The 13,819-nt window shown below is 40.1% G+C and overlaps 1 protein-coding gene across 1 annotated transcript; it reads left to right on the top strand.

The window, feature by feature from the left end:
• Nucleotide 1: 1 nt before the first annotated feature.
• Nucleotides 2-11,104, top strand: LOC124147858 (ER membrane protein complex subunit 2-like). Its single transcript, XM_046518661.2, has 10 exons — nt 2-79; nt 2,329-2,442; nt 2,729-2,793; nt 3,007-3,092; nt 4,484-4,541; nt 4,798-4,883; nt 5,517-5,658; nt 7,685-7,795; nt 8,547-8,651; nt 9,730-11,104. Exons 1-10 carry the CDS (start codon nt 55-57, stop codon nt 9,820-9,822), a joined length of 885 nt encoding a protein of 294 aa, XP_046374617.1. The 5' UTR covers nt 2-54; the 3' UTR covers nt 9,823-11,104.
• Nucleotides 11,105-13,819: the final 2,715 nt, after the last annotated feature.

Consider the following 13,819-nt stretch of genomic DNA (forward strand, 5'->3'; position numbering starts at 1 on the left):
TGTGCGAGATTTTGCGATAATCACGTGACAACAACGTGATTTAGCTTTTCCAAGATGGCGCGGCACATAAATTGGGAAGGTGTGTTCGAAGGAAAGATTTAGAATAGTCACTGCCACCATTTCCAAATTAATATTCTTTTGCAGAGGCCAGAATGCATTTAAGTTGACCTACATCCCACACGTTTTGTGTTGTTTGAAGCGTCTGTGTAAAAGAAGCGACGGTAATTCTTTATTACGAAACAGCGTGCATTTCGTGAATCGAGAGCGGTCTTTCGTGTTTTCGACATGCAGTTTCAATATTGTTTCTCCGCTGCTGTAAAACAGTACATCACTACAGTTTACTGCGTATGTCAATTGGGAGTATACACAAGTGACTGAGATTCTAATACAAATACTAACAATGAAAAGGATTATCCACATATGTTAAAATGGGTATGTAAGAAATATGGGCAAGAAAAACCAAATTTCCAGGGGTTAATAAACATGGCCTGATCCGTAGCACATTCCACCACTCGGCTATTGACACTCAATGATAACTATCATACCTGAAAACGACCTCATTTTAATGTCTAAACACCAGACATTTGTATAGGGAAGAAATTCCTTAGCACTTTTACACAAACGTACTAGATTATAGAACTCTCCATTCAAGCCTTGAAAATGCCTTTTTGTGTGGTGATCAAACAATGATGCAAACAGTGAAAGATACATCACATGACATATTTTACAAAGGCTTAATCTGTGAGAATAATGCATCCTATCAGACGTTGTTACATTATAATTGGTTGCCACCCTACCAGGGTTTTACCTTGACTTACTCGGCATTAAAGGGCTAAGCAAGGATTGGTCGGCTCAGAGTCTGTATTCTGAGTCTGTGTGTGGTATTCATGATAAACTGCAGCATGGTATCTCAGTGGGCTAGCACTATAAAGTCGGCATTAGTCCGGACTAGTACCATCTTCCCGAGGCAAAGGGAGTTAACTGACTATAGACTTCCAGTTTCCACCCTTGCCGAACTAGGCTAGAATTCCTGGGCTCGATCGTAACGCCACCAGTGGCTATTGCGAGTTATGTCCCTTCTATGCCTCTCCTATGGACCAATCAGATTCCACCTCTTGTATCACTTGCATTTGCTTCAAACAAAATGGCGGCACCAAGTCAAGGCGATCTGATCAATAATCAAGATCTATATTGTGATAAAATGGGTCTTACATCGCAAGGTGCATCAAATCACAACAGCACCTTGACTTATAAGCATGAAAAGAGTTGGAAAATATTTGTTGACACCGAGTCGGCAGTGCACATGCTTTGTAAATCCTGCAATCGACTGAAATCTGCACAACAGTTGACGAACTGGATTTCGATTTTGTTGTGTGATTTTGATTGGACTATGCATAGACTCGTTAGTCAAGCCAACATGTAACTCCATAATACCAACCTTGTTCGACAAGGGTGGAAACTGGACTTTTATAGTCAGTTAACTCTCTTGCCTCGGGAAGATGGTCAAGTACAAGCAGACACACATGCATATCGTTATGTAAGTGAAAACATCATGGACGCTGAACCCAATTTCACCTCCCCTTATTTTCTGGTGTGAATGTCAATGTTGCTGATGAATTAAAATACCAAAAGTTTGGATATAAACAACTACTTGCATACATAGTTCCATATGTATTATGATTGTATATGATTTATGAGTAGTTATTTTTAGTTACCGGTAGCACACACTAAGTCTTCGATTGACATTTGTAAGCAGGGACAGAAATTAAGTGATACCATAATATTATAACAGTACAACCCAAATTTGTATTAGCCCTAAGGATACCTCAAGCATTAACAAAACTTGGTCCAGACTAGTCCTGATTTCCATCCTTGGGAAGTTGGCCCAACATGATACCAACAGCTTTTTTACCTGATAAAGGGACAACAAGTAGCACCGTAGGACAAATGAGACAAAAGATGAAGAACTTTTTTATTGATAGAAAGTTTCATATATTAAAGTAATTACCGGTAGTGATGCCCTCAGTTTGACTTAGTGTTTTGTGAAAACAAATCCCACATCTTGTTAATTTGTAATGGTTTTTTTAACCTGGAAGAAAGAACATGAACCCAATGCATGATAACACCACTCCCAGTGTCTCCAACCTGAGATATTGATGAGGGGGGCATTAACAGTGGCATTAAATTTTACTATATTTATTTGCAAGTGAAGATTGCCAACTACATGATATATGGCAAATAGCTTTGCAGTGAGATGGGGATTGTGAGGTCACGGTGATGGGTTGGTGCAGCAGGCTTATAGTTATACATGTGTTCCTTGGTTTATAGATGCACGCAGTATTTTACGCAAGTTGCGTGAGGAGCAGGTGAGAGATGGAGACACCGTGGTTCAACTATGGGAGAGAGTCCTCATGGAGCAGAGTGACAAGCTTGGTGATGAATGTAGGTTGTCATGGGCATTTTACTTCCATTATTTCTAAACCAGTTATTATCATGTAATGAATTTTTGTTTGTATTTTTAATGATCTCACTGTCTTGACTAAATGTTAATTATTCTGTCAGGTCGCTATCTTGAACTGATTGCCTTGGTTACCAGGGAAGAACAACTATCTGATGTGTTGTAACCTAGTTTCTGAGTGACAGTTGAAGGCAGTATTTGTTAGTGTTATGTTAAGAGTGATCATGATGTTGTCATAGTTATTGAATGCATATTGTTGTATCATTTCAGCGTGGATGGTACATGAACAAGTGTGTGTAGCTGCCTTAGACTGTCGAAGATTAGATCTTGCAGATGTGAGTCATAGTCTTTGGTTGTTTGTTAAACATATTTTAAGTATATCACGAAAATGATCTAATAAAGTATTAAAAAAATCTTTTCAAACAATTTTCACATTTTTTTGGGTTGAAATATTGGGTCAATGTCTAATTTACCGGTATAATAATTATCAATTAGCTACATTACATGTACATTAAGTGTATGTTGAAATCAGTGTTTGTTTGTTTTAGGCTTGTATTGAGACCCTGGAGTCCAAGTTTCCCCACAGTATCCGTGTTCAGAGGTTGTGGGGGATGTACTACGAAGCAGAAGAAAGGTAATAGTCAATCTATTTATTACATTTACCAGATACTGACAGATAAAAATTATGGCTTGACGAGCAAATTCAACAATGATCAAGGGCTGTTTGTTCAGTATACTTTCTTTGAGAAGGCCAAAAAGACCTAAATAAATTATTAGTAATAATCTTGGCTGCTTAATCATGATTATGAAAGTGTAACAAAATGCAGAGATTTCCACCGCAAAAATACCAATGCTTGTCTCCCTGTAGAGATTCACGGTAAGGTTATAGATTCCCAGCAACCTATGCTTGTCTCCCCATAGGGATTCAGAGTAAGACTATAGATTCCCAGCAACCTATGCTTGTCTCCCCATAAGGATTCAGGGTAGACCATAGATTCCCAGCAACCTTTGCTTGTCTCCCCTCAGTGATTCAGGGTAAGACTATAGATTCCCAGCAACCTATGCTTGTCTCCCCATAGGGGTTCAGGGTAAGACTATAGATTCCAAGCAACCTATGCTTGTCCTCCAGTGAGGATTCTGGGTAAGAATATAGGTCTCCAGCAACCTATGCTCATCATAAGAGACAGCTAAATGAATCTGGTGGTCAGACTCAGTCACATGGTTGATTGCATGTCTTCAGATCCCTATTTCATGGATTGATGCAGATCTGGTCCAGACTTGATTAATTATAGACCTCCGTCATATATCTTGAATATTGCTGAGTTAAACAACAAACAAACATGGATCCATGGGCTCACTGTTGGCCGCTGTTATTCTGTACATGCTGTACTGTGTTGGTTATAGTACAGATCTACATGTCCCACTGCCCCTGTACGCCGTGGGGATTCCTTGTTAGAATAGGGCCAAGGACATGTATGCTGCTCATAACAGGCGTCTTAATTGGGAGGTCTTAATTTGGTTGGTTGGTTTGTTGTTTAACGCCGCACTCAGCAATATTCCAGCTATATGACGACAGTCTGTAAATAATCGAGTCTGGACCAGACACTCCAGTGATTGATATCATGAACATCAATCCACCCAATTGGGATCGATGACATGCATCAACCAAGTCAGCGAGCCTGACCACCCGATCCCGTTAGTCGCCTCTTACGACAAGCATAGTCACCTTTTACGGCAAGCATGGGTTGCTGAAGACATATTCTTCCCCGGATCTTCATGGGTCAGATTTGGTACAGTAACAAACAAGTGTTGATATATTAGACATGAGGGTGAATCTCTTCTTTTATTTTAACAAACATACAAACAACATTGGTTGATACCATCATACCCAGACAGCATGGATCATTGCACACAATATCGATCACTGGATTGTCTGGTCCAGACTATTATCATTATTATTTATAATAATGTTACGGAGTGCCATGTGAAAAAAAACAATCTCTCACAGTCTGCCTTCACCTCCAGGTATGAAAAGGCCGATGCAATGTACCAGAAGATAATTGAACAGGACAGCACAAATATGGTAAGTCTTGAAAGAATTGGAATTGTTGGTTATTTTGGATTCAGAAAAAACACATTACCTTGATTTTTTGTAGTTGCAAGCTACATCTTATTATGACACCATTTGTGAGATTTTCTTTTGTTCTCCAGTTATTGTTTCTCTATGACGATTGGTAATGGCTGTATTGTTGGTAGATGTTAAGGTTTTCATGCCTAGGACAAGCAAGTGTGTTTTAGATTTGCACACCCTGGTTACTCACTCTGCGTTGTTGTTTCAGTTTGCCAGGAAGAGACAAGTAGCCATACTTAAAGCTCAACAGAAAACTACAGAAGCTATAGAGAAGCTCAATGAATACCTCAAGAAGTGAGTACTAGTCCCAGCTGAACTAAGTATTAGCAGCGATTATTCAAGGATTCCCACAGCAGGCAGATTAGGGCGAAAAGTTGTGATGTTGTTAAAAATTGGCTCTTTTAACTGTAGTTGTTTTTTTTTAATTTTGAGGAATTGGGACATTTTTAATTCAAGTTTGGATTTTTTACTGTCATTTGCTGCAGACTTGGGGCTGAATATCGGCCAATGAGCAGGTGTAGATACAGCGGTAGTCACAAAGTTTTCATCCACCAGTCCTAATAATGATAACATACTGCAAAACTCTTAAAAAGGGCAAGTTTCTACTTGTCCTTATGATACCTTAACTATTGGGCAAATTGGCAAGGACTATAGGACTGGAGCCAATTTCTAATGCTGAGTGTCCTTGGTTCAATTGCATAAGTCTGGCGAAATACCTGTAGACATTATTGCAGTGTTGATGATGTCTTGTCAGTATGAATGGCCAGTTATCTGGTTTACAACCACTAGTCAATGTACACTTGTTTCTTGTCATTGAAACTCATACTAACATGGACTGAACGTGTAGACAGTCTTGTTTTAGAAACACACAGGTTTAGTTTCCGACTCCAGTATGAACTAACATGATTGTGTATGTACATGATGTAGGTTTATGACCGACTATGAGGCGTGGATGGAGCTGTGTGATCTGTACCTGGAGGAACACGACTACAACAATGCAGCGTTCTGTGTGGAAGAACTCATCATGTCCAACCCTCACAATCATCTCTTCCATCAAAAATATGCCGAGGTAATGTGACAGGAAGCTTAGTGGACTGGTTAGTTGTCATGAAGGAGGTGGGTGGGGCCAGAGAGGAGGAAGGGAAGGTCGTCTATGTCCTGACAGGCTTGGGAGAGTCGGGAGGAAAATTGCACATTTTAGGGAGTGGTGTAAAAAGATTGACAGGTATTTTACTGTTAGGACATACTGATCATTTTTATTTATTTATTAGTTATCCTGCATTACTCCTTAATGCATGTACTGCTTACCTTATGAAGAAGAAAACAGCACCTAGTGATGGTCTTTGATGAAGTAAAAGGGTTGTCTTCACTTCCAGGGGCGGTCGGGTAGCCTAGTGGTTAAAGCGTTAGCTCGTCACGCCGAAGACCCGGGTTCGATTCCCGACATGGGTACAATGTGTGAAGCCCATTTCTGGTGTCCCCCGCCGTGATATTGCTGGAATATTGCTAAAAGCGGCATAAAACCTCACTCACTCACTCACTCACTCTTCACTTCCAGTCTACTTTAGCAAGAACCCATCGCTGCTGTCATGTGACCGTCCGTTGTGATGTCACATCTGGTCACATTTCTGCTTGGCATCAAACTGACATGTTGTGCCCAGGTTCGGGCCTCAACTTTTGGCTTAATTTGTGTGGTTAGCACTCTGCTGCCACTAACATTACGTCTGCAATGTGTTCAGCAGTACATGCATTAAGGATCAATGCAGGATGAGTTTACAAATCTAAAAAATATTTAGTTTTTACTAAGATTTGTGGTAACTGATATTTGGTGGTGCTGGTGGTGGTTTTATTACCAGGTTTACAGATCAAACAATCCCGTATTTTATGTAAGTTAAAACAATTTCAAATTCTCTTCCTGTCAATAGGAAGTTACTCAACAAACTCGGTAATAACAACACCCTCCAAAATATATCACTATGGGATGTAACTCTTGCAGTCTTGTCATTCGAAAAGACACTTGAAGCAGCATGTTATTTTGCATGTCCCGGGTTCGATTCCCGACATGGGTATAATGTGAGAAGCCACTTTCTGGTGTCCCCCGCCATGATATTGCTGGAATATTGCTAAAAGCGGCGTAAAACCATACTCACTCACTATTTTGCATGTAATGTTTTAACCACAACAAATGTAACTTGATCAACTAAGGCCGTACAAGTCACCATGGTTACAGGTGACATAAGCTAGATAAGTCTCCGAATAGTTATATATGTATAGTACAGTTTATGTTGAGTACTTACATGCCAAAATGTAATAGTGTACTAATTAGATAAGGCATCATGTTTTTATTTCTTGGTTTACGGATTTCAAACTCATTTTTAAAAGTGAGGTAAGCAAATTAAAATATTCTGGAGTAACAAAAGTAAAACAACTCAATTTTACAAGAACATTTTATTATATTCCTGATGCACAGATTGTGCATAAATGGCAATATAACAATATTCATGTCAGGGTGAAAACCCCCATTTTGGCAGCATGGGCGAAGATTAAACTGGTCAACACTGTGCTTTGCGTTGTCAAGCTTTGATGGTATTAGAGAAGGATCCCAACGAGAAATATCACAGTGACTTTCCTTTGCTTTACGCTCGACGAGGAACGAAATCATTTTATGCATTTTTTAAAGTGAAGAACGGCGGTAATAAAAAAAGGAGTAATTTGTATCTATTAATTTTTTTTCAATATCTAAACTTTGAAAGAGTGGTGCATCCATAAACCAATAAATAAATAAAAATGTCGCCTTAGATGATACAGAAGAAATAGCATTTTCTGATGAAAAATTCTGAAATGTAAAATGGCATAATGTATGTGTGTATCTTGTCATATACCTAACATTATAGTGATTGCAAGCAGGAAACTCCCAACCAATCATGTTATGATGAATATACAGCAAGTGTTTGCCAGGCTGAGAGTCTACATCTTCACCTGCTGTTCACATTACCTAGCGACTGCCTCCAGCAGTCATGACCAAACAGAGACCTATCATTGTCTAACGTGTATGCGTCTATGCAGCTGCTGATGAAATGTGTCCACGCTTTCAGATCAGATATACGCAAGGTGGAAATGACAACATGGAACAATCGAGAGCATACTTCTCCCAGGCTGTCAAACTCAACCCTAACAACACACGGGCACTTTATGGCTTGTTCCTGGTGAGGATATAGTAATCCAGCTCCAACATGGTGAAAATCACCATGTCCTCTTTTTAGACATTCATGAAATGTTTCAGTGGGTTATTCTGAGAGATGAACATCATGAAACCTCATCAGTACCCTCTTGCATGTCTTTTTTCTCCCTCTTGGGAAATATAATAATGTGGAAAGTCTCCTTGCCAAAACTTGACACTTGTAACAAATTGGTAATCTTGTATGTTATCTCTAATTATAGCCACATACACCCCCACTCCGTTAGAACTGGTCAGCAACCCACGCTTGTGTTTAGAAGCGGCTAATGGGATGAGGTGGTCGTGATCAGGTAGTCAGACTCGTTGACTTGGTCGATACATGTCATCGTATCCCAATTGCGTAGACCGATGTTCATTATGTCAGTCACTGGATTGTGTGGCCCAAACTTTATTTACAGACCGCTGTAATCATGCTGAGTGGGGCGTTAAACACCAAAACAAACATACAAACCCACTCAGTTAGAATTGGTCTTCAGCACCCCATGCTTGTTTTTGGAAGCGACTAATGGGATCGGGTGGTCGGTTGATACATGTCATCGTATCCGATTTGCGTCGATTGATGCTCATCATGTCAGTCACTGGATTATCTGATCTAGACTCGATTATTTACAAATGGCCGTCATAAAGATGTAATATTACTGAGTGTGGCATTAAGCAAACTTACTTAGGTCTCTCGGTGAACTTGGGCTCCTACTGACCTGTATAACCTGTCACTGCAGGCTGCTACCAGTCTGGCCATGAGTACAGGGAAAGGCCTCAAGGAGAAACAGATGAACAGCAAGTACGCAGCCTGGGCGGCTGAGCAGATTGTGTTTAAGTACAAGGTGAGTTCCTCTCTTTGAAACCCCTTGCAGCTAATAGATGTGTTTTTATGTAGCATGAAAAAATTGTCACAAACTTCAAAAATGGGTTTTGATATTTTCCTTTGTACAATATTTCAAACATCCGTGTTGTCATCAAATTATTATATTGTTTTGTTATGACTGACTCAGTATGTTTGTTAAAAAAAAAAGAAGAGATTCACCCTCATGTCTAATATATCAACACTTGTTTGTTCCTGTACCAAATCTGACCCGTGAAGATTCGGGGTAGAATATGTCTTCAGCAACCCATGCTCGCCGTAAAAGGTGACTATGCTTGTCGTAAGTGGCGACTAACGGGATCGGGTGGTCAGGCTCGCTGACTTGGTTGATGCATGTCATCGATCCCAATTGGGTGGATAGATGCTCATGATATCAATCACTGGTTTTTCTGGTCCATACTCGATTATTTACAGACTGCCGTCATATAGCTGGAATATTGCTGAGAGCGGCGTTAAACAACAAACCAACCAACCAACCAACTGTACCAAATCTTCTCAGAATAGCCTGATGGTTTATTAATTGACTTGTGTTGATGTATTTTATGTCAGAGTGAGAGTCTATTTTTAACAATTGGCTATGAGCATGATCAATGAGACCTGACATTGTTTTCACATTTGTGTAACTAGCCAATAAGCAAATGCATCCAAACTAATCTGTTAATAAACTCGTTTTCCAGACCACCTTCCAACCTGTATCTGTTTAGGATGTTTAGGGCCAGGTTACCAGAAACAGTGTGTGTTTTTACTTTGCTAAGTAACTCGTGAAGATCCGGGGTAGAATATGTCTTCAGCAATCTGTGCTTGTCCTTAGAGGCAACTAACAGGATCGAGTGTTCAGACTCGCTGACTTGGTTCATGCATGTCATTGTATTCCAAATGCGTGGATCAATGCTCATGATTTCAGTCACTGGATTGTCTGGTCCAGACTCAATTATTTTCAGACAGGCGTCATATAGCTTGAATATTGCTGAGTATGGCGTTAAACAACAAACAAACAAAACTTTGCTAAGTGAAGTGATTATGATGACTTCTTTTTGCAGTCATACCTGTCTGAGGAACAGCTACGAGACATGAGGATCCTGGAGTCTATAGAGAAAATGTTGGAGTCTCTCAACTCATCCGTTGGGAGCTAAATATTGCACAGCCAAGCTTAAATGATTGAATGGCAGGACTCATGTGGCCACCATAGATGTGACCAAGCCGTTTTGTCAGTAGGACAGGGACAATACAAGTAACACAGCTTGATCCAAAAGTTTCATAAACTTGTCCCATGTCATTGAGTCCATGGAAATGGTACGGCAGGTTAGACATGGATGGTTACCATGGTTACAGTTTGGATGTCAAAGATGAGTTTCAACTTTCAGTTATTTCTATATTAATCAGAGTCAATATATGGAGAACACAGGCATCTGAATGAAGTGCAATATGTAGTACAATATGGTATGCATTAACTAAGGGATGCTTGTCATCTGAGGAGACTGACATGATGGTTGGTCATACTTGCCGACATGGTTGATGATGTCATCGTATCCCAATTGTGTAGGTCGATGCTCATGTTGTCAACCTCTGCCCTGATCCTGCCTCAGTTATTAACAGACTGCTGTCATATAGCTGGAACAATGCTTAGTGCAGTATTAAACAACAAACAAACAAACAGTAAGAGGATTAAGGGACTGACAATTTTGTTTTCATAGGGAGGGGCCTGGAAACTACGTGCATGAGGAAAAACTTATTTTCAACAGTGTGGCCACATATGTGTATACATAATTTTTTAAGAATCTCTGCTAACATCTGAACATTATCTGAATAGGGTTTTTCATGGCCTATGTGAATGTTTTCTGAGAAGTTCTAGTTCTCCTTTTGGGCATTAAGGTCCCTGTTAAGTCCCTAAGCATGGTACATGCTCTGTCAGGTGACCTTACCTTGTAGAGTTATGAAATAGTCGTCAATGGCATTATTGGACTTGGGAACTATCATGAGCATTTACATTTTCAAAAGGTGCAAGGTTGTTTTGTAAGTGTGTACAAAGAAAACCATAACTTGATTATTTGTTTATAATAGGGAAGTTAACTTTATGCTGCCTGTTGCGTTGAATGTGAATGATACTGATGAATGCAAATGATTCGGTTAGCCTGTTGTGGTTGAAGTGGGGGGTTAGCTTGGTGAAACAAAGAAGTCCATACTGCATATTGAGTGAATGAGTTGTGCCTGTTATATGCAGATGTTGTCCAGCAGGCACTTTGCATGCTGTAGGAATTTTCTTTGTCATCTGACGTTCTGTTGATCTCCTTTCTCATGACATAAGGCTGCATACCATGCATACAGATGTATTTATTGCAAATGAAATTGTATATATTTCATGTCAGTCATTGTAATATGTCCGTGTTGAATAATCTATGAAATGTCCAATGTCAAGCTTGACTTGCGTTATTTTTATCAGCTACACTATTCTGAGACCAGCAGCACCAACACAATACTCTGAGACTGCTCAACACAATGAGACAACTTGATGCAAGTAGACATCTCAATACAATGAGACTTGACGCAAAGAGACATCTCAATACAGGGAGACGACTTGATGCAAAGAGACATCTCAATACGAGACGGCTTGATGCAACGAGAGATCTCGATACAATGAGACGACTTGATGCAATGAGATCTCATTACAATGAGACGACTTGATGCAATGAGACATCTCAATACGAGACGACTTGATGCAACGAGAGATCTCGATACAATGAGACGACTTGATGCAATGAGATCTCATTACAATGAGACGACTTGATGCAATGAGACATCTCGATACAATGAGATGACTTGATGCAATGAGACATCTCAATACAGGGAGACGACTTGATGCAATGAGACATCTCAATAAAGGGAGACGACTTGATGCAATGAGACATCTCAATACAGGGAGACGACTTGATGCAATGAGACATCTCAATACAGGGAGATGACTTGATGCAATGAGACATCTCAATACAGGGAGACGACTTGATGCAATGAGACATCTCAATACAGGGAGACGATTTGATGCAACGAGACATCTCAATACAGGGAGACAACATGATGCAATGAGACATCTGAATAAAGGGAGACGACTTGATACAATGAGACGACTTGATGCAATGAGATCTCATTACAATGAGACGACTTGATGCAATGAGACATCTCGATACATAAGACGACTTGATGCAATGAGACATCTCAATACGAGACGACTTGATGCAACGAGAGATCTCGATACAATGAGACGACTTGATGCTATGAGATCTCATTACAATGAGACAACTTGATGCAATGAGACATCTCGATACATAAGACGACTTGATGCAATGAGACGACTTGATGCAACGAGAGATCTCGATACAATGAGACGACTTGATGCCATGAGATCTCATTACAATGAGATGACTTGATGCAATGAGACATCTCAATACAGGGAGACGACTTGATGCAATGAGACATCTCAATACAGGGAGACGACTTGATGCAATGAGACATCTGAATAAAGGGAGACGACTTGATGCAATGAGACATCTCAATACAATGAGATCTCAATACAGGGAGACGACTTGATGCAATGAGACATCTCAATACCAGGAGATGACTCGATGCAATGAGATCTCAATACAATGAGACGACTTGATGCAATGAGACATCTCAATACAGGGAGACGACTTGATGCAATGAGATCTCAATACAGGGAGACGATTTGATGCAACGAGACATCTCAATACAGGGAGACGACTTGAAGCAATGAGATCTCAATACAATGAGATGACTTGATGCAACGAGACATCTCAATACAATGAGACTTCTCAATACAGGGGGACGACTTGATGCAATGAGACATCTCGATACAATGAGACGACTTGATGCAATGAGACATCTCGAAACAATGTTGATACAATGAGATGACTTGATGCAAGGAGACACAATAAGCAGGCTCTATCTCATCCGCTGTTGCCAGAAAAAGAATACCAAGTAAGTTACCTTCGGCACCATAATAAGTTTAGGTCTCCATCCATCTGAAAGTTAGAAAGGGAAAGCCAAACACATGTACAATGGGTAACCAGTTTTCTTTGGTCACACAATTTTAATAAATGGAATTATATGAGTAAACTTTTACTGCAGTTCCAATTCTGGATGCATCATATCTGGAAGGATATACATTCATATTAATAAGTAGAGAAATTACTTATATGCTTTCTATATACAGTGGACATTCCAACGAAAAGTGGGAGAGGGAGATGGGGTTGTCTTCAACATAGTACGTTTGGTTTCAAAGGGTCCGGACACACACCCCCACCCCCCAACCCCCACAACTGTTCCACACTTCTGTAAAGTCATTGCCAAGTTCCCATAGAGTTGCCGGATCTGCAGCTCGTTCCACATGTTTTGGATGGGGTTCAGGTCTGGTGACCGGGCAGGCCACTATGCGGGCAATGGTTTCTCCTCTAAGTAGGCATCAATGACCCTAGCACAATAAGGTGCGTTATCGTCCATGAGGATGACTTCCGGCCGGATTGCACCAGCATACGGTCTCGCATGCACATCCAGAATGGCATCCATGGTTACAAATCTTGCAATATAACCCCCCTTGGCCAGCTTCAAAACGACAAATTCTCACGCGAGACGTTGACTCTTGAACGATATGGCCCTTGTTTGGACATGGTGCACAACCTCATTAAACATTGGAAAGCATCGTTGATGAAGTGATGAATATGTTATACAGTTTACGAAATGCTGTGAACAATACATAACGCCAAATAAGGGAACTTATATTTCCTCCTCAGGTGAACACATTATGTACAAAAGTTAACACATATTACTACTAAAAGGAGCACACATAACCTAATTAAGCAAGCATATTACTGACTACAGCATCCATATACAATCTGCAACAGCAAGCACATATACTCTACTACAGCAAGTACATGTAACCTACAGCAGCAAGCACATGTAACCTCCTACAGCTAATACATATAACCTACTACAGCTAATACATATAACCCACTACATCAAGTACGTATAACCTACTACAGCTGATACATATAACCCACTACATCAAGTACATATAACCTACTACAGCTAATACATATAACCCACTACATCAAGTACATA

Source organism: Haliotis rufescens, unplaced genomic scaffold (assembly GCF_023055435.1).
Source record: "Haliotis rufescens isolate VD_foot unplaced genomic scaffold, xgHalRufe1.0.p SCAF_1, whole genome shotgun sequence".
In the NCBI taxonomy this organism is placed as follows: Eukaryota; Metazoa; Mollusca; class Gastropoda; order Lepetellida; family Haliotidae; genus Haliotis; species Haliotis rufescens.

Excerpts from the sequence above, each read along its gene's own strand:
- LOC124147858 (XM_046518661.2), top strand. The coding sequence starts at position 55 with ATGGCGCGGCACATAAATTGGGAAG. Across the intron at positions 80-2,328 it reads GCGGCACATAAATTGGGAAG|ATGCACGCAGTATTTTACGC; the intron begins GTGTGTTCGAAG and ends CTTGGTTTATAG. Across the intron at positions 2,794-3,006 it reads GAAGATTAGATCTTGCAGAT|GCTTGTATTGAGACCCTGGA; the intron begins GTGAGTCATAGT and ends TGTTTGTTTTAG.